Raw genomic sequence first — 26,200 nt, 5'->3', positions numbered from 1 at the left:
CGTGGACGACATCATAGTGTTCGGGAAAACAAAAGAGGAACACGACAAGAACCTCAAAGCCATGCTCAACCGCACAAGAGAGAGGTTTAGTGCCGCATCTGTGTTACAGAGGTGAGCTTTTCCGGACATAAGCCCACAAACAACGGGCTGAAACCAGACCCACTCAAGGTAAAAGCTATCAAAAACATGAAACCTCCAGAAAACGCTGCAGAGCTGGAGACAATCCTAGATATGGTGAATTATCTCGCCAGATTAATTCACCTGGCAGAAATGAGCGCACCACTCAGACTGCTGCTGCGCCAAGACATGCTGTTCAAATGGGAAGAAGAACACGTGCGTGCTTTCCAGCAAATCCAAGACACCCTTACTGCCGAACCAGGGCCAGTGCTTGCATATTTCAACCCTCAAAAGGAGGTAACACTACAAATAGACGCTTCTAAAAAAAAAGAAGGAAGGCCGGTCACATACGCGTCGAAACCGCTCAACAAAACAGAGCAAAACTACGCCCAAAGAGAGAAAGAACTCTACGCCGTCCTCTATGGCTGTAAAAGATTTCATCACTACATCACTGCACCGCCTGGACTACAACGTACGCTGCTTGCGCTTCAGAAGTACAGCATAACACTTGTCCACAGGCCTGGAAAAGAGATCCCAGTAGCAGACACGCTATCAAGAAAGTCAACAGACGACAGTAACAGCTCACTAAGTGAGGAAATGGAAACACAAGTACACACAATCATCCAGACAGCACCAGTGAGCACAGAGAAACTGGAATGCATCAAAACCGCCACGGCCCAAGACGAACAACTCTCTACCCTCAAACGCATCATCCAGTCAGGCTGGCCAGAGACACGCAAAAAGTGCCCAGAACCTGTCAGTGAGTACTGGAACCATCGCAATCACTGAGGCCGATGGACTCCTTTAAGTTACTTGAAGACATTTCACCTCTCATCCGAGAAGCTTCTTCAGTTCTAGGGTCAACTGAAATTAGCAAACTAATTCCATTAGTAGAAATATGTCTAGCTTATAATTAAAATTGTGGAGAAAAAAACACAACATCCAGTATCTCAACAAAAACGTTTCTGCTCTGAACTGGAAGAAAAAACCCTGAGTAGAAGCTCACATCAAGACAATAGCTCCTCGGTTCACAGTAGCATCGCTCTGCTAACAGCACATTTGACCAGTGTTGCAAACTCCTCAGTAAGGAAAATCGCTATTGGTTGTCCTAAAAGTCGCTAAATGACGTCATCGCCTAATTTGCATAATTGGTCATGCTAATGTAATTGTAACCTATGTTGTTGGAGAGAGAAATAACATCGTGGAAGAGACATAAAGTCAGTAAAAAACGTCCTAAATGCATTTAGAGTTTATTTAGAACTACAAATTACATTTCTTTTAGCAATTATTGTTTTTTTAATGACACAATTCCAACCCTGCTCCTTTACCCGGGCTTGGACCGGCAAAAGTGACCCGAAATAGGCGCTCTGGTGGAGTTACTGTGTGTGTGTGTATAAGTAGTTTTAAACCTTGTGATCCACAAAACAGCATAAGAGTAAAAGAAGAACTGACTGCGTTACAGCACCCGCTGCTTGTTGAGAGTAAAAGCGATACGCGCGTTCACGTCTTTTTTTAGCGACTTTTTTTCTAAAAAAAAAAAAGTCGCTAAGGGGTCTGAAAACTCGCTAAATATAGCGACAAAGTTGCTAAGTTGGCAACACTGCATTTGACTCACTCACCCCCTCCCTCCTGGCTCACAGCTTCTTCTTCTTGGTTGGCGACCAATGTTAAGGTCCATTACCGCCCCCTGGCTCACAGCTCAGTGGACATTTAGATGAGAAAATATATATTTGACACATTTGAGGAAAATACTAATAAAAAAAATAAAAATAAAAATTTCCTTTAGAATGTTTTAATGTTTTTGCTCTATAAAATAGTTGTTTTCTTTTACAATCACTCATCTTAGCAGTAGGATTTACATGAAAAGAGAAGCAAATTAAGTTTGAGTGAAAATGTACATTTTTGCACTCTCTGGTCGACTGACTCAGTGACTCAAAAAACCCGATTCACTTCGGTGAATGACTCATTAAAACTCGATTCAGTAAAAAGAATCAAATTTATCATCACTAGCAGTTACTCGATAAGAGCCCAGACCAATCACATGAGCCAAGGTGTGAACACAGGTGTGGGTCACAATCAGCCAAGGTTTCGGGTGAGCTTGTTGTGAAACCTACCCAACCCTATCACGTCACTTCATTTCTTGCAGCGTGCAGCTGAGGCACAACGCATTGCTTGCATTGAAGAGTCCTGCATTTTGGGTCCTACTTCCCCAAACACCCACGGTCTGCCACCACAGACTGCGACAAATTTGGTTGGATAGAAATGTCTAGAAAAGGAGCTGATGGACACAAAGACATCAGCGGGAATTATTTTGGCTTTTGTCAGTCACATTTATATTAATCAGGCTACTCTCGATCAGCCTGTGTTACCGTTCGTTTCATTGGTGCTTTGGTTTGGGGAAGTTGTTTCTTTCCTGATCTTTTCCTGTCTTCTGTTCTCAGACCTGGGATAGGACTGCTTTCTGCTCTATGTCTACGAGACGTGCTGTGGAAGTAAACAAACCACAGTTTGGTCTGCAGCTATTCAGAGATCAGATCCCACAGAGGGTCCAGGCTGTCTGCACTGTATGTAGTCACGTCTGCAGCTTTTCGTGTCCAGATTTTTCTGCAGATCATCAGAATGAAAGTGATCGGCCATGTTTACAGAGCCCTTTTTAAAATGTACTTTCGTGACATTATTGTGTGCGTGTAAACAGAGAGCTGCTCTCTGATTGGTCCCTGCCTGCTGTGTGTGTGTGTGTGTGTGTGTGTGTGTGTGATGCTCCTGCCGCAGCAGCGTGTGGTGCTGGTTTTTACGCGTCACTTCATTTCTTGCAGCGTGCAGCTGTGGTGGCTGTCAGCAGCTGTTGGAGCTGCTCTGAGGCGCATTCAGCTCCGTCATGAAGCTCAGGCTGCTGCTCGCTCTGCTCTCAGGTAACTGCTGTGTGTGTGTGTGTGTGTGTGTGTGTGTGTGTGTGTGTGTGTGTGTGTGTGTGTGTGCGCGCGTGTGTGTGTGCGTGTTTGTGCGTGTGTGTGTGTGTGTGTGTGTGTGCGTGTGCGTGTGTGTGTGTGTGTGTGTCTTTCCTCTGCTTCAGTTTTGTCTGTAAAACCTTAAATCCAGATGAGCAGATCTCTAAGAGTCTCTGACTGTGAGCAGCTTCCTGTCTCTGTCGTTGATAGCAGCATTAAAGCAGAGCCCATCATCAGGTCTGTGCTGCTCTCTGCTCTGTGTAGGTCAGTGAAGCTGACGGGGGGCTGGCACCACAGAGGAGCGCTCGCTACGTGACTCTGTGTGCAGAGCGGTCGAGCTCAGTCTGAATGAAAATGCTTTTACAGAAACGAGCGCGAGTCTCGCCTGCTGATGTGTCTGTCAGGACAAACACGGCTGCAAAGCGTGTTAGGGTCAGAGGTCAGTCTGCTGTTGGAGTTTAGTTGTTCAGTCTCAGCTGCACAGCTGGGTTATAGACACAAGCGTGTGGTCATGTTGTGACTTGGACAGACCCGGGTCACCTGTACATGAACACACACATCAAACCTGGTTTCATCCCAGTCTGCAGCCTGAACTGGTCTGGGAGGGTTTGTAAGTGTTTGATGGGACGACTTCATGGAGCTGTGTGAGATGTCCCAGGCTGCACAGCTGAGTCTACTGGAACCAGTGAAACCAGTGAAGATGACGAGACGCTGACCTGAGCAGAGTTTGGATCTGATGTAACAACGTTTTCCTGTGTTTCTGTTTCCAGTCTGTGAATGTGACAGCAGGGTCAAAGGTCACACAGGTCAGGACGTCACTCTGCCCTGTAAATATGACAGGAAATATCACGGCGCCGTGGAAGTGTGCTGGCAGCGAGAAGAAATACCGCTCAACAAGTGCTCCAATCAGCTGATCTCCACAGATGGAGACAAAGTGTTAACCAGAGCTTCCAGCAGGTATGAGCTGCTGGGCCGACTGGAGGACGGAGACGTGTCTCTGACCATAAAGAGCCTGACAGAGGGAGACGCTGGACGATACGGCTGCAGGGTGCATATACCCGGGCTGTTCAACGATGAGAAGCATCACATCGACCTGACCGTTGTCCCAGGTGAGTCTGCAGCTGAGGATCAAACAGCAGAATCCACTCGTGCGTTTAAACTGTCTGCCTGAACTTTTATGTTCATGATGGTAACGAGTTCGTGTTTGTTTCAGCTCCACAAATTCACACATCAACAGCCTCGACGACAAAGACCACCGCGGCCTCTCAGACTGCAGGTGACCGATCCAAAGCTGTGTGTAGTTTGTAACGCGCTGCACACTCGTCCTGCTCACAGCAAATCTGCACATGAAACCAGGTCTTTCAGCTTAAACCCATCATTTCCTCAGTGACACACAAACAAACAACAGCATTTCTGTGGAGTAAACTTTATTAGTCGTCACATATTTACAGCAGCAGCTCCTGATTTGTCAGATTGATGGTCCCAGTGATGCTGTGACATCAGGCTCCCAGTGTGTCTGCGATACAGCATCAGCAGGTTAAAGTGAAGCTCTAGAGCGTAGGTGTCAGACTCTGGCCCGCGAAGCCACACCAAATTACTATCAGAGCTGGCCTACTGCTATTATACAGCTAATATATGTATTGTTTAGTATTAAGCTTTGCTTGTTCCATATTCAGTTTTCCAGCAAAACGTGTCCATAAGAAAAGATTCATTCTTATATCTGGAGGAATAAATATATTTCAATAAATATTAACGTTAGCCCGCGACTTTGTTCCAGTTTTGAATTTTGGCCCACTGTGTGTTTGAGTTTGACACCCCTGCGCTAGAGCGTCGGGCTGCTGATGAAACTCCCTTTAAAGCGGTTGCTTTCACTTCCTCATCCTGCAGGTCACCTGACCTCCACAGAAAGCCTGACGACTTCCTCCCACAGTGTGACGAGCGGCAGTGAGGTGAGAGATCCTGTGAGAAACACAATGAGTAACCTGTTCTATTGATGTCAGGCGTGTCTAATGTTGGAGACTGAAGCTGTTTGTAGAAGTCTCTCCTCTGAGTACCAGCAGCAGGATCCATGTGAGCGTCCCCAAAGGACGGAGTGATGTGCACAAACAGCTGTGGCTTCAGGGTGTCTGTGGTCCAACTACACATGCACTAATGAAAGGTCCTTAAATGAAACAGCAGCACTGAATCCTTTCGCATCCTGTCATCAGGGGCCGGAAAACGGAGGCAGAGGACGGCAGGCTAAGAGTTTGGTGCTCGTTGATTGTTTGATGCTTTTGATTGGTTGGGTTTGGACGTTCAGTGCTTTGAGTCTTTGGTTCTGGTTATAATTTTGTTATCGATGTTACCGTTAGTACTGCCCGTCACCCCCCGCGGTACGAGCCACCGACGGTCGATCTCCAGAGACTTCATTATGGACGTAGCCTGGTCTAATGGTTGCTTTTACTCCCATGTGATTATATTATTAGCGTGAATGTCCTGATTACCCGGTGTGTGTATAAATAGTCCCGCCCCTCAGTTCCTGCTCTGGATTTTGTTTCTTTGCCTTTTTGTTGTCTTGGATCAGCTCAGTCTGCTGCTCACGTGTTGCTAATCTGCACAGACGTGTGACGTGTTAAACCGCCGCTGTGTGTTTGTGTGTCTGCAGAAGCAGGAGGGCGGAGCTCTGACGGGCGTTGTGTTCTACGTGCTGCTGGGTTCGGTGTTGCTGCTCCTCATCGGTGAGTTCTTCAGCTCGCCACAGCTGCGTTACATGTTTGACCCACTGCTGTTTCTCATGTTACTGATCAAAGACGACTGTCAGAACCTCACCTCCACACTGAATGCTGCGAGTGACGCCCTCACGCAGTCACGACCTAACTTCAGATGATCAGAGATGGAAAACCTTTCAGTTCTGTTATTGTCTGAAGTTTCACATCCAGTGAGTGTGAAACTCTGAAGCCAAAACAAAGCTTTAGTTCTGCACTGAGCCTGATGTGTTTCCACCTTCGTTTGGTGCCAGGATGGGATCCAGATAAACATCCATCCTGTTCAGTTTCAGCACTCGTGACTCCATTTATGACGCCTTCTAACTTCCCATCAAAGTAACTGTAATGATCAGAAGCTCATATCTGCAGAGTAGCTCGCCCAGCTGAAGCTCGGTCACGGTGTGCATGTCCCGGCAGCTCTGTGGTTTGTAGATGGCGGCTGCAACAGGGTTTCAAATGTTTACAGGGGCATGAGGTCGCCCACAGCTCACGTCTGTCTGTCCTCTGTGTCTCTGCAGCAGGAGGCCTGAAGCTGCTCTGCAGACGGTGAGTATGATCATGGACTTCTTCTTTGTGTCTCCTGAATAAATGACGCGGCTCAGCGCCTCGATCATCGACGGCACTGAAGGACGACATCTATGAGCTTTTCACGATTTCTCAGCCTTCAGTCTGTCGATACAGCTTCATCATAACGTCTTCACACGTGCTCAGACTGAAACCAGATGTGTCCAAAACCACAAACCACACAGCCAATTTCAAACGAGCGGAAACTGAGCAGCGAGCTTCAGACCCTTTAAGCATCCTCATGAAGCTGCAGCCCGCTCGTTATTTTAACGCTCGCTCCGCTGATCATTTATCTGCAGTTTATTTTCCAATTTCAAGTCAACATAGTTTCTACAAATTTCCCTGAAAGTTCAGCAGCTTTAAAGAATCCTACAAATGAGTCTAGAACGTCTCCACAGGAAGTCTTTTATTCTGTACAGGAAGTAACTATGAAGACATTTAATAATAATTAAAGCTGCTGACTCTCGGCTCTCGTGTCTCAGCCCTCAGAAGTTTCAGCAGTTCGACACCTCGGCCCGCTTCAGCTCCACGTCGTCTGCTGTGCAGCTTCACAGCAAAAGCTCCGCCGGGGACGCCGTGTACCACATCAGCGGCAGCGAAGGCGTATACGAGAACTACCTCTGCAGATCTGAGGCTCCGCCCACTCAGCTGCCGGGGCTGAAGACGATATAACGAATAACAACAGGCTTTCTGGAGTTTGAGCCAGAGCTGTGCCTTCATTTCTGTCCAATCAGAGAGCTTCAGGTGGTAAATCTCCCTCAGGTGGGAGGGTCTGTAGGCAGCAGGTGGTTAACAGACTAACATGTAAATACAAATGAGCTCTTATTGTGAAAGATCTGGTATGATTTCAGGTTTTTCTCAGATTTAATAAAATATTTGAAAAATTTTTTGAACTTCTTTGATCAGAGTTTTTATAGCTATTAGTTTTTCATCCTTTAAACATTTTCTCTGTTTGTTGACCATTTAAACCTATTTTCTGCACATAAAATAAAATATTTTTTTGTGTTTATGCACAAAACAAATTTCCCCTTGTGGGACAATTAAAGGATTATTCTATTCTATTCTATTCTATTCTAAAAATCAAGTAAAACACAGCAGAAAATAAATAAAGTCAAAGACTCAGCGGTCCTGTTGCTCTATTTTCACCTGTAAAGCAGGAGTGGGGTAGGCGGAGGTTTACCCTGGTGCAGGTGTGCAGCGGTCAGTGGAAGAATCCGCGAGTTTCTCTGTGAGTTTCCCATTACGTCGTAGCTACTCGGTGCTTGTTGGAAGTTTAGGGTTTTTTTCGCTGTAAAAAGAAGTTTTCTTCCCACGCACAGCGGACACTAATGTTTTTGTCACTTTTTATGGAATCAAACTCAAAGTAAGGTCAGTACTTCCACGCTTTAAACGCTGCACGCTCATACTCTCTCGATATATGATCCATTGTTGATCTGCACACAGCTGTTGTCACGAACGTCGCACTCGCTTACGTCACTGTCGTGAGACATTCTCGCAAAAAATCACAGTTTTAGTAACGCAGTAACGCAGCGTTCCTACGGGAAAGTAACGGTAATCTAATTACCGTTTTTGCTAAGGTAATCTCTTATTTTACTCATTAATTGAAAAAGTAATCGGATTACAGTAATGCGTTACTTGTAACGCGTTACTGCCCATCTCTGCCCGTTAGTGACTTAATCACTATAATCATAGTAATAATTTGTGGCACATCTCGTATAAAGTACAACATTCTTGTTGTTTTTGACATGTTGGCTCTCCCTCGCTCCTCAAATATAAAAAACTTTATTATATTATTGTGTTTTATGCATTAAAATCTAAATATGTCTTACAATTATTCAGATCCTTCCACTGCATACTCCACATTTACTCAAACTACAGAGTGACTATAAAGAAAAGTAATCTATTACACATTACTTGTTCCTTTTCTTAAATGTAATGCAGTATGTTTGTTACTTTCACGTCTCTGTAAAATGACCTGAAACACACGGTCTCATAATATACTGTAAACCTGAGGCTAAGCACACCGTCATGAACTCCTCGTGAGGACACACCGGATGTCTCAGCACAGAGAGGCGGTCGCCACGGTGATTCTACTGTAGAGACATGAGCAGGTAGAAACAGCAGCCTGACTGTTACCTGGTGAAGTTCAGGCTCTGGCTGCTGTGCTGGAGTCTGCATACATCACTGAGTCTGTGGCTAGCTTACCGTTAGCTTAGCATTAGCATGGTGATGTGTCGCTCATAACAGCAGACTCCTCAGGGAGAGCCGAATGTTCAGCACTAGTGATGCGCGAATCATGAACGAATCGTTCAATACTCGAGAATCACTTTACTGACTCGTGAATCATGATTCACAAGCCCAACTGACTCACTGACTCATCCCTGTTGCTGTTAGCAAACTAATTCCATTAGTAGAAATATGTCTAGCTTATAATTAAAATTGTGGAGAAAAACACAACATCCAGTATCTTAACAACAACGTTTCTGCTCTGAACTGGAAGAAAAAACCCTGAGTAGAAGCTCACATCAAGACAATAGCTCCTCGGTTCACAGTAGCATCGCTCTGCTAACATGCTAACAGCACATTTGAGCTACTCACCCCCTCCCTCCTGGCTCACAGCTTCTTCTTCTTCTTGGTTGGCGACCAATGTTAAGGTCCATTACCGCCCCCTGGCTCACAGCTCAGTGGACATTTAGATGAGAAAATATATATTTGACACATTTGAGGAAAAATAAATAAATGTTCCCTTTAGATTTTTTTTGCTATTTTTTGCTCTATAAAATAGTTGTTTTCTTTTACAATCACTCATCTTAGCAAATTAAGTTTGAGTGAAAATGTACATTTTTGCACTCTCTGGTCAACTGACTCAGTGACTCAAATGACTCAAAAATTCGATTCACTTTGGTGAGTGAGTCATTAAAACTCGATTCAGTAAAAGGAATCAAATTTATCATCGCTATTCAGCACCTGCTGCTCAGCCCTGATGAGAGTCCAGGCAGGCGGTACTTTGTACTGACGGGCACACCATGCAGCCAATCACATGCAAAGACACACTAGGATCATACTATTATGTCAAATATGGAAGGGGGGGGACAGATCCAAAGACAGCGAGTGTACAGCTGCAGGCCTGGAGGACAAAAGATTTGAAACTTTTGTCCGGGTGTGTTCTCCATAGTAAAAACATTCAAACGAAGCTTTTAATAAAAATGTTTTCCCAAAACATTCAGAATTGATAAATTACACTAAAATACAGTGTTGGACTGAAGAGCCATCGGGCAGCACGAGTTGTGTTAGCAGTGCTGCTGCTTCTGTCCTGGAGCTGTCTCCACTTTACCGTCACGCTCTCATCCTTTTGTGCAATGACATAAAAGTCACGTTCACAGCTGTGTGGCTGCTCTGCTGTCCGTCCTGCAGTGATTAAATGCATTACTTTACTGCATTACTGAGAATGTAATGTGATTATAGTAACGTAGCAAGTGATGATAACACGTTACACTCAGCACTGACTGTAAATGAGCCAGTTTATGTTAAACTGCATTGCAAATGTCTCAATCTGACATACAGGTAAAAAAAAAAACTGGAACATATAAAGTGTTTTATTTTAATTTATATATTTTTATAAAGTTGAATGAAACCAGTTTAAATAAATAATCAAACTTGTTTTTAACACATTTTAAATGAACGAGATGAGACCTCGTATGCAGCTGAGTTCAGCAGGCTCCGCCCACCTGAACTCCATCAGGTTTATCCGAAACCTTCACCTCTCCAATCAGAGCGACCACATCAGTCACACAGGTAAGACGATCCCACTTTTATATCATCTCATTATTGTTCAGGTTTTAGTCGCAGCAGCTGGGATTGTGGGTTTGTGTGTCTGCTGCTCTTTGCTTCTTCGATGGTTTGAAACAGTTATTCTAACATTCCTGTCACGTTGTCTCACATGAATGTTGTTGTTATACCTTTAAAATGTTCCCTGAGCAGCTGGTAGAACTCCACACCAAACTCCATGCAAATATTGTCTTATTTTACCCGTGTCTGTGTATATCCACTGATCACAGTCTTGGGCTTGATGATGACTGTACAGCGTGTGACGAAATATTTGGTATTTTCATTCATCCTCACTGCGTCCACAGGATACAAACATGGGGGATTCTCTATAGAGCTCACCCTGGGTCAACACACCTGAATCACATGATTAGTTCATTACCAGGCCTCTGGAGAACCTCAGGACATGTTGAGGAGATAATTTAGTCATTTAAATCAGCTGTGCTGGATCACGGACACTCGAGTCCTGGTGTAGACGGTGATGAGAACTGTTTCACCTCGAGCTTCATATTTTTTCAAAAATCATCAGCAACATTTGGATTTGATAAGACTTTTTAATGTGGTTTGTGTGACTTGTGTACATAGTTTAATGTAACCTCATATTTCCTGTTTGTAAAATATCAAAGTAAAAGCTTGAACTCGTGACAGCTGCATGATCCTTTCAAGATCACAGGAAGTGGACCTGACTCTTTGGACCGTGGAGGTTTGTCTTCTCTCCTCTGTGGCTGCGTCGTGCTGTTAGTGCCGACGTTCTCGGATGTTTCTTGTTATTGTTTCTCCCGTTGCTCACACGGCTCTCTGCATTCCTGTGACAGTGCAGTTTGTAGATAAAGTCTCGGTGCTGGTTTCTGTGGGTCACATCTCTGTGGGCGAGTTTTGGTCCACTCTTCTTTACAGCTGCAGGTCATTGAGGCTCGCAGCATCCATGCACAGCTCTCTGATCTTTGGTTCTTGTGGTTAGTTCAGGTGCAGCTTTGCAAACCTAAGTCAAGCTGCCTGGCGGCTCTTCCAACCAGGCTATACTCTTCCAGCAGCTGTAAGCCCAGGGTCCCTCACTCACACCAGTCAGGAGCTGCGATCTGTCCGTGAGTCCCGGCTCTGTCCCGGGGCCTCCGTCAGTACGACATGCTTCAAACGCCCAGCAGGAGCCCAAACCTCCTCGACTGGCTCCTCTCGATGTGGCGCAGCGGTTCAGGTTGGAGCTCCTCACCCTAACTCTAGGAGAGGGTTCAATCTTTTTCTCATGTCCTGTCATGAACTTTGACCTTTGCCCTGCTAACTCAGGGAGGCAGTGACCCGTGTGAATAACTTGTACTAACGCACACTTGTGGTGATTATGGAATCTGTTAATAAATGATCACTAACGACTGGGTACCACAGGTGTGACGATGAGCCGGCCGGTGATGACGCAGCCTCAGCAGCTCTTCGTTTCCTCGGTGGAAGCTGACTGGGCTTCAGGGATCTGCGACTGCTGCGACGACAAGAAGCAATGTAGAGTAACAACCACGCTTCAATCAGAGCGGACTTCACTGATCCCACGCTGACACTCGGGACCAGACTAACAGCTGGACACGGGCATGCAGCCGACGCTTTAACAGCTCATAAGAATTATTATAAGAATCTAATTGAACATAAACAAACACTCGTTCTTTAATTTATCAGCTTCCACAGAGACAAACATCAGCTGTCATCTGTTTTCCTTTGATTTTAAATAAGTTTATCATTTTAAATAGATCAGAATATAAACAGCACTGAGGTCACATGTTCGTTCATTCACACTGAATCAGTTTGAATCTAAAAATGTCCCAAAGTTCAGAATCAGACACAAAGCTTCTTTGGTTCTTTGATGAGTTCATATTCAGAGCAGCTGCTGAGGCTCTGCACCAAACTCCATTCAAAAAGCGTCAAATTATCATCAGTGTGTGAATCCATCCAAAGGCTAACAACATCAGCTGAGGTTTGGTTTTACTCGCATCTTTAAAAAAACAAAAACATGGTCTGAACCTAAGCAGCATCTACAGTGTAAACAATACGTTTATTTGTTAAACAAAAGGAAACAATTCATATTTTATGATTGAACTTTTTTTTAAATCAAATATAAAGATGCTGTTTTTATTTTTATTTAGAGTTTGCAGTTTGTTGCTCTTGTTTTTTTTTCAGTTTTTTGTGTTACTTTGTTTCATGTCGTTATTCAGTTTGTTTGTCGTCGTCTGTCGTTCAGGCTGCTTCGCCTTCTGGTGCTGCCCCTGCTTCGTCTGTCGAACCACCCAACAGTTCGGTCAGTGTCTCTGTCTCCCCCTGCTGGACGTGTTCGGCTGCGTCCGTCCCATCACGATGTCCATCAGGGTGTCGCTGCGTCAGCGCTACGGCATCAAAGTAGGACCACGAGGTGGCGCTGAGACGCTCGTTTGGTTGTAGTTAGCAGCCGCTAAGCTAACATTAGTCAGTGTGGCTCACTCTGCCTGTTTCAGGGGAACCTCTGCACCGACTGTTTGTGCTCCACCTTCTGTCTGCCCTGCGTTTGGTGTCAAATGGCCACCGAGATGAAGAAGCAGAAGCTCCCCACCATGCAGTGACATCATCCGCCAGTGATGATGTCATCAGCGTGAAGTCATTGCTCCAGACCGGCCGTCGTGGCCCAGCTCCGCACCAGGACAAATCAATAATCATCAGTGTTTACTGTGTTTATCAGTTATTTGTTTTTAACAAACCAGTTTTTGTTCTGTTGCTCATCTGTTTACTCGATTTAGATGTTTGTTAGCTTAAATTCATTAAAATTAAATTCATGCTTGTGACTGAGCTTAAAGATGAATCGAGACTGGAGAGAAGCTCAGATCTGATATTTAATCATTGCACAAATATTCAGTCTGTGTGAGCTTTGAAGGTGATTTCAGGATTCCCAATTCACATGAAATCATTTAAATGTTTTTACACAATTCAGGTTTGGCTTCTAGCCAAATTCAATACTGACAAAATAAAAACCTTTAAAAATGGAAATTGTATTTAAACTTTTTTTTTATTTCTTCCCGATCAAATGTAATGAAATAAACACTATGAGTAATGTGTATGTGGAATCAAAGGTCTTATACTGTTCATTACTTTTCATTTAGCAGTTTTTCATTTTACTGTCGTGTCACTTTGCAATAAAACTTGATCATTACGTTTATAAGAAAAATATTAATAACATACTCTCTTCAGATTATTCTGATGAGCAGTAATTAATTTGTTTGTTAGCTTCTTGTAATGAAAGAAAATTCGAGTGTCCACACAGTGAAGCTGGTCTTTAGATTTTAGGGGGAAATTATTTCCTTCTTACTGAATCCAAAACTCTTCACTTAAACTTTCACTTTTTTTAATGTTATTATTTATCTCTTTATAGACATAGATATAGATATATATTTACGAGGAAATTTTCTGGCGTGTCAGTAAAATTCTGACTAAACCTAAAAAAGGAAGTTTGGTATTTTATTTTGAAGGGTGGTGCTGCCGCTGCCCTCCGGGCCGCTGGTGGCGCTGTGGTTCAGCATTTTCATAAACGGCAGAGAAAGAGTCTTGAAACACGTGTGGGGTCTTTTCTGTGTGCGTGTTGTGATCAGCAGGCAGGAGTCCGAGCAGAAAACAATTAAACGGGTATCGATCACCAGTGATTATCGATCAGAAATGACGAAGGTGAAGAAGGAGAAAGTTTCGGAGGAGGGTGAAGAAGCCGGTACCGGGGGCACCGACAGGTCGTACCAGGAGCTGATCGCTCACCTGAACCCGATCGCTCAGCCGCTGGCCTCCAAAAAACTCAGCAAGAAGCTCTACAAATGCGTGAAAAAAGGTGAGAAGAAGAAGAATAACGGCCGGGAAATGTTGGAGATTGCTGTTCTCGTGGAGGTGGCGCCGAACTCTGTTTAAAAATTCACGAATTTAACGGTTTCTTTCTGCTCTGCAGTTGTTAGAGTCGATGTAGGACTTTAAATAAGAAAGTGTTCGAGTCGTCTAAAGCTTCTGGTTAATTCGGCCGTAAACACGTCGTTTATAGATGCACAGTTTCTAATCTATTGGTAATTTTCTGTGAGAAATCAGCGGCTGTTTGTACAGCGTCATCCTCAGTGAAAGGTTCAGTCAGAACCGCTTCCGGTTACACTGGGCGTTTTAAAAGGCAGCTGCATGTGCTTTTATTTTGAAGTGTTTTTAGTATGTGAGAAAATCTCCTTCACAGTTTGGTTTGTGAGGGAACGTTTGTTGTCGGGAATCATGTGAACGATGTGTTCACACTGCAGATGTTAGAGCTTTAAACATCCAGATGTGCTCCTCCTCACTTTAAATGCAGTTTGCAGCTGGACTGGGCTTGAAGGAGGCGCAGATCCTTCATGTTGCACTTGAGCTTAAAACTGCAGGTTTTTGACTGGAGTCTGGTTCAATGTGTCTCTGTTTCTATCGTCCAGCTGCCAAAGTGAAGAACATCCGACGAGGAGTCAAAGAAGTTCAGAAGTTCATCAACAAAGGAGAGAAAGGGTGAGCCGCTGCTGCACCTTCCAGCGCGTCCTCAGGTGTGTCCAGGTGTTCGTGACGATCACAGGTGTGTTTATGTGTTTCTGATGTGTCTGCAGCATCGTGGTGATGGCGGGCGACACGCTGCCCATCGACGTCTACTCCCACCTGCCCGTCATGTGTGAGGACAGAAGCCTGCCGTACGCCTACATCCCGTCTAAAGTGGTGAGTGACAGTGGACAGGTGTGCTGAAGGTCTGTCACCTGATGGGGGCGGGCTCTGAACGCGTCGCTCTGTCAAGGTTGGATGGAGGCGTCATGGGCGTGGCTGAAACTCAGTCTGTGCTTGCAGAGCGCCGCTCACACAGCATGTGTGTGCACTGCTCGCTGCACTTTCCTCAGCGCAGCAGGAAAACGTTACAGTCGACACGAGTGTGTCTCAGAGCGCTGTGTGAATGTGACGTCTCAGACGGTCCGTACGAGTGTGCAGGCGTCCGTGTCTCTGCCTGCTGTTTCTGACCATGTGGAGTTCAGCTCTTACTCTGTCTTTGGACAGCGTGCACCGTCTGTGGCTGTGGCGCTCATTTGACCTCACGTCTTGTAGAAAACAGTTGGTGAGGATGTCGGAGAAGCTGATTGGTTCTTGTACAACACTTTGTACGACTCACAAAACAAACTTTTCAGCTGAAGCTCCAAAAGTCGATTCTGTTCATCTGGACGTTTTCAGTGGGAGAAACGTTTCGTCATCATCAGCTGACTCCTTCAGGGTTCGTTCGCTTGAAATCCTTGAAAATGCTTGAATTTTAATGTTGTCTTTTCAAGGTTTGAAAAGTGCTTGAATTTCAGATGTGGTGCTTAAAAGTGCTTGAAAGTGTAGCTGTGTTTCATTCACCACAAATAACTGATTGAATCGTTTTCTTATCAGATAGAAATAAAATGAGTCGCGAATTTTCCCCGCCTGGCTGCCTTGCATCTGTTTCACCGTGTGGCCCCGCCCCTCCCTCGGACAGTCGGGGATGAGTGCGCTAACATACCTGTAGGTCGCTGTTTTAATGAGTGTTTGATGGAAAACAACAATGGTGGAGTTTGTGCTCTCCAGTCATGATAGGTGAGTGCTAGTAAATATTTTCCAGTACGTGTACGTTACACACGCTGTTTTTAAATTGTGATTATTATTTTGCTATCAAACTCGCTGGAGACATGATTGAGATGCACTGAGTGTGATGCAGTATGGCAGCGCTGTTATGGGATATGCTGTGAGCTTAGCTAACATTACTGAGCAGTGATATGAGTTCATTTACTCCAGTGAAAGCTTTAAACATTAGCCTGATACATAACTAGCTAACGTAGGCTTTCTGGTTAACCCTCTGGGACCAGAGTCTCCATTTCAACTTGGGTCGAATGTGCAGATTTCAAACTATGTATCAGTGTTTAAACTGTGTTGATAGGCCACGTAAAACCGATGTTTGTTTGTTTGTTACAACAGTGGCGTTTACTCCGGGAAGAAACGGTAAAAACAGCGTTTTCTAAGGAGAGCGCCAGCAAGCACGCTTTGCTTGTGAGTGAAAAAAGAAAAAGAAAAAACACTCCATCCCTATTGGTGGAAAAATGTTAACGTGTGGACCAATCAAAAAATGATACGGCAACATGTGGCATCTGGTTGTTTGGGAAGAGGAGGAGGTTTTAGGAGTGAGCGAGAGAGAGAGAGAGAGGGAGGTTTGTGACGTTTGCCATGTTTGGAGTCTCAAGTTAGTGTGTTGCATTTTGTAGTTAGTGTGTAGTCGTTGTTTTGTGTGTCAGTTCTAGTAGTGAACGTCACAGTTGCTGCAAAAAAGCCACCAACAGCAGACTGCAGTGTAAAGATGTTTGTGGGTTTTGCAGTCAGTAAGATCTCTTTCTACTCGTATTTTAAATTTTGTCTGAATTTAGATCAATTGTGCTGAAACAGTTTGTCAAAATGAGAAAATAACAGATTGGCAAGATAAACAGTTTTTAAAGGTGAAAGATAGAGAACAAATCAACCCTGGAGCCAGAGGGTCAGAGGCTAAAAGTACTCTTTATATTTGTGTGTATAGCTGCAGCTTCTTTGAGTATTAACTTGGTGCTTTTGGGTGAAGTGATGGTGATATGACTGATCCAAAGAATAGCCTCTTGTTTCTGTGCGACCACAGTTTCATTCAAACTGTGTTTATCGTCAGCACCGACACATTAAACCACTTCAACATTATAAATGTCTTCAAGCTCACACTGAGGCCTGTGGGGCACAATCAGCTGCTGAGACAGTTCACACAGTTATGTGAGTTTGTACATGAATATTTCATACTGTAAGGCTGCCTGTTTATTTAAGGCAGATGAACAAAATACACTGGACTTGTACATAATAATATGACAGATGATAAATTAAATATTTTAAGTGGATGCTTGTGCATCCTTAAAGTCTTATATGTTGAATTGAAGTATGTGATGTGTTCAGAGCCTCCCAGTCTGTGCTGTTCTCCAGTCTGACTGTGCATGATGTTATCAGCACAAACACTTCAAAGGTGACGTTTAGGCCTTCAGCAATGATACAGACAGCGACGTAGTTAGCAAAAGGTTTTATTGGGAATTAACTTAAAAAACAAACAAACATCTGTCACACAGGAAAGAAGCATCAATATCTGATGAGAAGACTTACTTATTTATTTTTGGGGGGGTCAACAGGAGAAGAATATCTAACGAGTTGATTTGACTTAATTTTAAGTGAAAGGTGCATTTTGAGTTTATACACGATGTGTAGAAGGCCGTTTCCTTTTGCAGTGGTTTGTTTTTCTGTTTCTTAACAAAAGGTGAACAAAGATGTTTAAGTTCACCTGGGATGATTTGTTTTCATTTTCACATGGTCTTACTGAGGTGACGCGAATCGAAACATGCATTCTTTTTTTTGGGGGGGGGGGGTGCTGGAAAAGCTTGAAAAGGGACCTTGAAAGTGCTTGAAAAGTGCTTGAATTTGACCCTGAAAAAGGCGTATGAACCCTGCTTCTTCAGTCTCAGCTGACTGCAGATTTCAATCTTATAAACAGGACGTTTGCATAATGACTGAAACCAGCCCACTGAAGGAACAACGGGCTGGGGGGTCAGCTCCTTAATCTTAATTATGCAGATTCTCATGACCGCTGATCAGTGGCCATGAGCACCATTGAAAACATCCAGATGAACAGAATCAACTTTTGCAGATTTACTTCCCTGGATGATCGAGTGTGCATCGAGACGTTTTCAGTAGAAAAGCTTTCTTGCATGCAGATCAAACCACCAACCTTCTGATTAGTCGATGACCGGCTGAGCTTCAGCCAATCAATCAAATCAAACGTCTGATCATGTGACACGTGAGCACGCGTCAGCTTCAGACTCTTATTTTCAAATCTTTTGTGATTTCCTGACTTTTAGTGTTGGGATAATTTCTCTTATTTTGAAAAGTCTGTGTGCTTCCAATTCAGTTTTATTTATACAGCAACAAATCACAACAACAGGTGTTTCAGGGAGTTTTTAGGACTTCCTGATAATAATGAATTACAGTCGTCCAGCCTGGAAGTAATAAATGCATGAACTAGTTTTTCAGCGTCACTCTGAGACAGGATATTTCTAACTTTAGAGATGTTGCACAAATGGAAGAAAGCAGTCTTACATATTTGTTTAATATGTGCGTTGAAGGACATGTCCTGGTCAAACATGACTCCAAGGTTCCTCACAGTGTTACTGGAGGCCAAGGTAATGCCATCCAGAGTAAGAATCTGCTTAGATACCATATTTCTAAGCTTTTCAGGGCCGAGTACAATAATCCTTTTTTGTCTTTAACTTATGAACATATGAAACCCAACAATCATATGACCCCCTATGAGCAAGGGTGGGGCGGGGCCATCTGCTGTGATTGGTTGGGATGAGAGAAGCAGAGAGGTCTGTTAACACATAGTGAGCAAAGAAGAAACACCCAGTGCATCATGGGAATCCCCGGCAGCCTACATCTATTGCAGCATAACTAAGGGAGGATTCAGGGTCACCTGATCCAGCCCTAACTATATGCTTTAGCAAAAAGGAAAGTTTGAAGCCTAATCTTGAAAGTAGAGATAGTGTCTGTCTCCTGAATCCAAACTGGAAGCTGGTTCCACAGAAGAGGGGCCTGAAAACTGAAGGCTCTGCCTCCCATTATACTTTTAAATACTCTAGGAACAACAAGTAGGCCTGCAGAGCGAGAGCGAAGTGCTCTAATAGGGTGATATGGTACTACAAGGTCATTAAGATAAGATGGGGGTAATGCCATCCAGAGTAAGAATCTGCTTAGATACCATATTTCTAGGCTTTTCAGGGCCGAGTACAATAACCTCAGTTTGATCTGAATTAAGAAGCAGAAAGTTAGCGGCCATCCAGGTCTTTATGTCTTTAAGACATTCCTGCAGTTTAACTCATTGGTGTGTGTTATCTGGCTTCATGGACAGATAGAGCTGGGTGTCATCTGCATAGCAGTTAAAGTGTTTTTCATTTCCTGACTCTTATTGTGAAACTCTGTTCCAGGATCTGGGTTCCTCTGCGGGCTCGAAGAGGCCGACCTGCGTCATCCTCATCAAACCTCATGAAGAGTACCAGGAAGCGTATGACGAGTGCTTGCAGGAAGTTTCCAGCCTGCCCAAACCCCTCTGAAGCCCACCCCCTTCATAAGCCCCACCCCCAAAGGAACAGTTCTTCCTCCAGCTGCGCTAACAGTTTCCATCCACTGCCAGTGTTTGTGCTAAGCTAGGCTAATCCAGCAGGAGAATTTTAAATCCAGACTTCAGATAAAGAACGATGTTGATGTTTGAGTGAAAAATGTTTCTGTATGATCGATGTATTGATCTGTGATCAGGACTGTGAAGGCAGATGTTTCACAGATGTTTTTGTTTTTTCTTATTAAAGTCGTTAACGCTGTGACGCGTCTGAACTCGTTCCTGCAGCCGCACAAACATCTTGATGGTCGCGTCGCCTCCTCCCCTTCATAAAGGAGGCTTCAGTGTCTCCTCAGGTAAAGGAGGCAATGAAGGATGCACTGACCTGACAACAGCTGTTTGAAACGTTACCTGTGAAACACGAACGGGAGCTTTAACGAAACAGGTCGTTATTATATTTACATACGTGCTGAACAAAAGGATCGAAAAATTATTTATTACAACATTTTTATTTTTTACATAAAATCTGGACTGAAAATTATATTGTTCAACATATTTTCTCTAATTGTTAAATTATTACAACATGTTTGATTATATATGTAAACAATATCAAATGTAAAGGTTATAAAAGCTTCGTAATAGTTAAAATTTCTAATTTTATGACATTTTTTAAGGTATTATTTACCTGCTAAAGTGTAACAACAAGAATACTGATGATGATGATGATGATGATCTGTGCTGATCAAAAATCAGTTTTTGTTATAATAATAATAACACATGTTATTCACAGGCGCCTTTAAGACCTCAAGGTCATTTTACAATAGCAGCAATAAAATATAATAAACATGGCAAAATAAAATTTAGCCATAAGGTCAAAACAACAACAACTATGGTAAAGATGGACCGAGACAGATCAGCTGTACGCTGCTCTGAACAGATGAGTTTGAGACGTGATTTAAAGGTGAGAGAGAGTTTGTGGTCTGGAGACCTGACGAAGAGTCCCGCGGTGCTCAGGCGAGCAGGTGGAGCAGACAGAAGGCTGGAGAAGAGCGGCGTGTACGAGGGGGTGGGTGGAGAAGATCAGATAAATATGGAGGATGTTGGAATTGACACGGAGGTGAACCAATGAACAGCTGTTCTATGTTCAGTGGATCTAGCTCTGGAAATATTACGAGCAGCTGTTTTTGAACCAACTGCAGTTTATGGAGGGATTCATGAGACGGACCATAAATCACAGAAATCCAGAGCAGATGTTTATAGTGTACTGATTGGAGGAGGTCAATGTTATGGAGATGAAAGTAGGAAGGCTGAGTGATGTTTTTTCTGTGCTGTCGAGGATGACCCCAGGACCTGCGGGGAGGGTGTGACAGCAGAGTGATCAGTGACTTCTGGTCGGGACTTTGGTCAGTTTTGATCTGGTGCCTGTTAAAATGAATTCTGTTTTATTGCCATTAAGTTTAAGAAAGTTGTGAGTAAACCAGAGCTTGATTTCACTTAGTCAGAAATGGAGATGTGATTCGGCTGAAGGTAAACAAACAAATCCGATCACCTCGATTGATCAGTCATATTTCGATCTGATGAATCAGTAAATTAAGGCTGAGTGTGAAACAGCTGTGCAGGGAAAACATCTGGAACATGTGGCTCAGTTTCAGCTGCTGCAGGTCTGCGGTGCAGCCACACGGGGGCAGCAGCGCCACACAGAGGCTGTTACTGCAGCACAGAGACAGTGTTTGTGTTCAATATGGAGCAGCTTTGCTTATTTATGCAGCCCTGGTTTGTTACAGCAGATCGATGATGAGCGACAGTGAAGCAACATGAGTGACTCGTCTCACCAATAATCAATAAACACACTCATTGATCCACAGAAACGAGCAAAAGGACCAAAAATGAGTAAAAATACAAATAAATTTGATCGAAATTGAAGAAAGAATCAAATGAATATTTGAAGTTTAAAAAGCACAAACATTAAAGGGTGAGACAGGAAATGATGTCACAGCTGTTACATCATCAGTGACCCTGCAGCATCTAACCTGCGAGCTGGACCCGGAGCCACGTGCCGGGTCTGAAACAGGAGGACGGACACGTCTCCGGGGTCGTCCGGCACGGTGGGGTCAGTGTGGCCACAGACTGTATATAAAAGATGGTCATGACCCAGTGAGGCTGCTAAAACCACGAGCAGTTTCATTATTAGCGTTTTGTTTTTCCCCACATCATCGCTGATTACTGTCAGGAATGTTTTCACGCTCGGTCAGCTCAACGTGCCTCAACACAGCATTTAATCTGTTATTAGACTCAACCGGCTTCTGTCAAAGTGTAAAAGAACCCTGCAGGTTCCAACCTTATAAACAGGACATTTGCATAATGACTGAAACCAGCCCACTGAAGGAACAATGGGCTGGGAGGTCAGTTCTAAGGTCTCTAATCAGAAGTACCTGACTCCGTGGTATAATCTCAAACACGTAGCCTAAAGCAGATGACTCGTAATCTGGAGAGGAAATGGCGTGTCACAAATTTAGAGGATCATCATTTAGCCTGGAGAAATAGTTTGCTGCTTTATAAGAAAGCCCTCCGCAAAGCCAGAACATCTTACTATTCATCACTGATTGAAGAAAATAAGAACAACCCCAGGTTTCTCTTCAGCACTGTAGCCAGGCTGACAAACAGTCAGAGCTCTGTTGAGCCAACCATCCCTTTAATGTTAACTAGTAATGACTTCATGAACTTCTTCACAAATAAAATCTTTATCATTAGAGAAAAAATTACCAGTAATCATCCCACAGATGTAATATTATCTACAGCTACTCTTAGTACCATTGATATTAAGTTAGACTCTTTTTCTCCAATTGATCTTTCTGAGTTAACTTCAATAATTACTTCCTCCAAACCATCAACGTGTCTTTTAGACCCCATTCCTACAAAACTGCTCAAAGAAGTCCTGCCATTAATTAATTCTTCGATCTTAAATATGATCAACCTATCTCTAATGATCGGCTATGTACCACAGGCCTTCAAGCTGGCTGTAGTTAAACCTTTACTCAAAAAGCATCTCTAGACCCAGCAGTCTTAGCTAATTATAGGCCAATCTCCAACCTTCCTTTATATCAAACATCCTTGAAAGAGTAGTTGTCAAACAGCTAACAGATCATCTGCAGAGGTTTATTTGAAGAGTTTCAGTCAGGTTTCAGAGCTCAGCACAGCACAGAAACAGCTTTAGTGAAGGTTACAAATGATCTTCTTATGGCCTCTGACAGTGGACTCATCTCTGTATCTATTATTGTACGATCAACTGTACAATATAAAGTGCCTTCAGGCGACTATGAATTGAATTGAATTGGCTCGATGACGGCAGGCGCTCCTTTGGTTTCTGTTTCAGCCTGACTCTCTGCGGAGCGTTGTTTCGTCCCTCTCTGAGTCTTGATGCTCCTTTTGAACGGCTGCATTAATAAATCACCTGTCGGAGCTGCGGGACACGTTGTTATTGTTTGCAGCAGTTATTACCCCCATGACGCCGTGCTCGTGTCTCAGCGTGCCTCCTCGGGTCGGGACGTCCTCACGAGAACTTTACACACCAGCAGTTTCTGTGTTTGTCCGCCTGACAGAGGAAGCTCAGCAACCCCAACACCACGGTAACGTTAACAATCCCTGCCTGCATGTTTCCTGATCCACTCGCAGGAGATCGCACGACGCAAACACCTGCAGCTGTCTTTGTGCTCTCTGCTGGTGTAGAAACATCACAGACAGGCCAGAGCTCAGACCTCTGCCGAGTCTCTGTCAGCCCACTCTGCGACCCACGGCTGTGACCGAGCCCACCTCATCCCTCTGCACTACAGAGGGCGTAAATCCCCCCATGAGACACGTCATCACAGAGTCTCTGTTGCTAAAGGGCACATCAGCACGAGGGCTGGCAGAGGAGCTGGCAGCAAGTGGCAGCATGTGTGGCTGCCGCATATTTGCATAACGTCACATAGATGGAGTCTGAGAGCCGGAGAGGGAAACTGACAGCAGCACACCCTCATGTTTATTACATATATGACAGTCTGACCTCAGTCTGACCTCAGTCTGACCTCAGTCTGACCTCAGTCTGACCTCGGCACAAAGCTAATCTCACCCCGACCCTGCAGATATGACCTAACCTCTTCCAACAGTCGTAACTCACCTGTGTAACACTCGGTTCTTACTGCTGCACCGAGTCTGTCTGCAAGTTTCTCCTGACGTCATTGTCTGAGCTTTATTGAAAAGGACGGGGCTCTGTCCCCTCTGTCTCTGTCCCCTCTGTCTCTGTCCCCTCTGTCCTCTCTGTCCCCTCTGTCCTCTGTGTCCCTCTGTCCCCTCTGCCAAATCTACCCACCCCTAAAGCAGATTGATGCGTCTCCATAAACCTCTGGCGTCTGGATGACAGTAAAGCTCGGTTGGCTCTAAACTGTTTACATTTGAAAGAAAAGACAGCAGGTGTTTGGTCCTGGTGTCCCTGTTTGGTCCTGGTGTCCCTGTTTGGTCCTGGTGTCCCTGTGAGTGCTCTTGTGTAGATTTGGGATCCTGATGTTTATTTTAAACCTGTTGTTCCTGACGTGGGTTTCAAAGTGGACAGCTAAATCAGAGCAGTGGGGAAGTCCAGTTTTTATCTTTTAATGCGACTGACAGCACCTTTGAACCTGATCCAGGCTCTTACTTGTGTAGCTCACCACAGTAATGAGGAGGTGAGCCAGTCGCTGCTGTCGCAGCTGCACGACTGCTAGCAGGTCAAACAGAGCATGTGACCCTGTGCTGGCCTCTCTGGCTGTTGGTGCCCTCAGTCTCGCCTCTCTGAGCTTCTTCATCCCCACACATCCTGTCGGTCTCTCAGGTCAGCTGACCAGAGGGGGCGGGGCCTTTTCTATGGTGGCTCCTAAATGATGGAATAGCCCCCCTCCACACGTTAGAGCGGCCGCTTCTTGTCCACTTCAAAGACGCGTTAAAGCCATTTTCATTCTGTTGGCCTCAGAGAGACTCAGTTTCTCTTTTCATTAAATGATTCATTATTTTACTTTTTCTTATGTAATTTGATTCTTTAGTGAACAGCATGTGTTTAAAGCGCTAAGTGATGATGATGATGATGATGATGATGCGCTGAAACAGTTGACGGTGAGCTGGCGGGCGGCTCGTCACGCTGGTATCCTGACAGCTTTATTCAGGGCGACCTCTATCCTTCGTTTCACGTCCGTTAAAGTGAAACCACATCGGCTCCTCCCCCAACCATCAGGGAGACTCACCTGCTGACAGCTCTCAGAGCAGCGACAGTTTGTTTTCTGAGCACATTCAAACTCAAACTGGTGAAACCTGCAGAAACACAAAACACTCAAATCTGCTCCATTAAAAATCTTTTCTTCAGCCTTCAGTCAAATCTGGATCACAGCCCCCGAACAAGAGAAGCCTCAGCTGACCTGCTGCTGTTCACTGGAACCTCTGTGAGGTTTTAAGTGGTTTGATTGGTCTTCACTGTATCTGGACTGGTGAAACCTCTGAGTGAGCCCATGCAGAGCTCTGCTCCCCGTAACTTCATATCCATACAGGACATCTGAACCTCCAGACCTTTAGCAAACCAGACACACAGACAAGTGAACCCTCTGAGTGACGAGTAGAACCTCTCGGATTTGGTGTGTTAATGTGTTTATATCCACCAGACACATCCTCAGAGGAAGGCTCAGGGCTGCATGCTAAAAAGTTTCATAACACTGAAGATCAGAAAGCCTCAAAGCCAAGACCAGCCAAAGAGTCGTACCAGCAACCCTACGTACCCAGAAACACTGGTGCTGTAAACCCACCACCATCACCCAGTGAGAGGATCCAAAACCGTCACAGAGCTGAGCAGTGGAAAGTTGCTGTGGCCTCAGGCTGAGTGTTGACAGGAGTTTCTACACATCACAGCCGAGACATCAGGAGGACGAACAGGTGAGGAGGGGGAGGAGGGGGGGGGGGGAGGTAGACCACGTCGCTGCACAAACGCTGGACTTGAACCAGCGTGAGTGGAGCTACACAGCCTGACGGTGGCGACGTCCACACTGTTGTTTTCAGTCGAACAGCTGTTCATCCTCACTGAAACGTCCCGTACTGCGCATGCATGAGGCTCGTCTGCCGCTTTACTTTCCGGCGCTCTGAAATGTCGCAGCAGCAGAACGTCGAGGAAAAGCAGCGAGTTTTGAAAATGGACCGACGATGAGGTGGAGTTGTTGCTGCGCGTTAAAGAATTTGAAGAAAAGCTACGAGGAGCACAGACGGTAACAGGGCTGCAGACAAACAGCTGCTGTGTAACGGCCTCTGCTGTCTTATTGGTCACATGACTGCATCACATGACTGAAATGCATCATTGTTTCCAAACACCTGCGGTTACGCAGTCCACACTGCGATGGAGTGTTTTCAAATGTATCTGCTTGGGAGAGCGTTTCCAAAACGCTGCGTTTCCCTTGACGTAACACGCCGCCTCAGTGCTGACGGGAGGCCACAACACAGAACGCGTTGGTGTGGACATGGCGTCCGTTGCTGCTGCGAGCACAGAGGCGTGGACCGATGAGCTCGCCTCACGCTCATAGGATGTCCTCTGTAGGCGGGAGCTACGCTGTCTCCAGCTGCTCCTCACTCAGGGATGGAGCCGGGACGTCAGGGAGCGGGGAGTCTGAGGTGGAGGAGGACAGGACGCCGGTGCAGGACCACGGCGGTCTGCGAGCTGCGGCGTCTGCTGAGGAGGCTGGCGTGTTTCTCTCTGCTTGTGCCGGAGCAGCTGATCAGGACCATCACACGCATCTCCGGACTCTGGAGGAGGATGCTGGTCAGACCGGCACAGGGGACGGCGGGGGCGCTGTCGCCTCACAGAACCA

At 44.9% G+C, this 26,200-nt stretch overlaps 3 protein-coding genes across 4 annotated transcripts; all 3 read left to right on the top strand.

Annotated features, from left to right (window-relative positions):
- Positions 1-2,940: 2,940 nt before the first annotated feature.
- LOC146700964 (hepatitis A virus cellular receptor 2 homolog) lies at positions 2,941-7,426 on the top strand. Its single transcript, XM_085471239.1, has 7 exons — positions 2,941-3,029; positions 3,836-4,174; positions 4,279-4,341; positions 4,953-5,014; positions 5,710-5,782; positions 6,328-6,355; positions 6,856-7,426. Exons 1-7 carry the CDS (start codon positions 2,996-2,998, stop codon positions 7,043-7,045), a joined length of 789 nt encoding a protein of 262 aa, XP_085327365.1. The 5' UTR covers positions 2,941-2,995; the 3' UTR covers positions 7,046-7,426.
- Positions 7,427-8,306: 880 nt separating this feature from the next.
- LOC146700963 (cornifelin homolog B-like) lies at positions 8,307-13,258 on the top strand. 2 transcript variants are annotated; one of them, XM_085471250.1, is made up of 5 exons: positions 8,307-8,484; positions 10,060-10,168; positions 11,579-11,689; positions 12,420-12,574; positions 12,670-13,258. In XM_085471250.1, the coding sequence occupies exons 2-5, from the start codon at positions 10,060-10,062 to the stop codon at positions 12,772-12,774; spliced, it is 480 nt and encodes a 159-aa protein (XP_085327376.1). In that variant the 5' UTR covers positions 8,307-8,484; the 3' UTR covers positions 12,775-13,258. The 2 variants fall into 2 exon arrangements, with proteins under 2 accessions (XP_085327376.1, XP_085327377.1); XM_085471251.1 differs by lacking the exons at positions 8,307-8,484; positions 10,060-10,168 and adding an exon at positions 10,175-11,393.
- Positions 13,259-13,691: 433 nt separating this feature from the next.
- nhp2 (NHP2 ribonucleoprotein homolog (yeast)) lies at positions 13,692-19,351 on the top strand. The gene is made up of 4 exons (XM_085471253.1): positions 13,692-14,021; positions 14,632-14,701; positions 14,797-14,902; positions 19,222-19,351. The coding sequence occupies exons 1-4, from the start codon at positions 13,859-13,861 to the stop codon at positions 19,345-19,347; spliced, it is 465 nt and encodes a 154-aa protein (XP_085327379.1). The 5' UTR covers positions 13,692-13,858; the 3' UTR covers positions 19,348-19,351.
- Positions 19,352-26,200: the final 6,849 nt, after the last annotated feature.

Source organism: Copadichromis virginalis, linkage group LG10, assembly GCF_057382275.1.
Source record: "Copadichromis virginalis isolate Kocher_CV1m ecotype Utaka linkage group LG10, C_Virginalis_male_GT1.1, whole genome shotgun sequence".
Taxonomy (NCBI): domain Eukaryota; kingdom Metazoa; phylum Chordata; class Actinopteri; order Cichliformes; family Cichlidae; genus Copadichromis; species Copadichromis virginalis.
The sequence above is the reverse complement of the archived record's forward strand: the minus strand, read 5'-3'. Positions and strand labels throughout refer to the sequence as shown.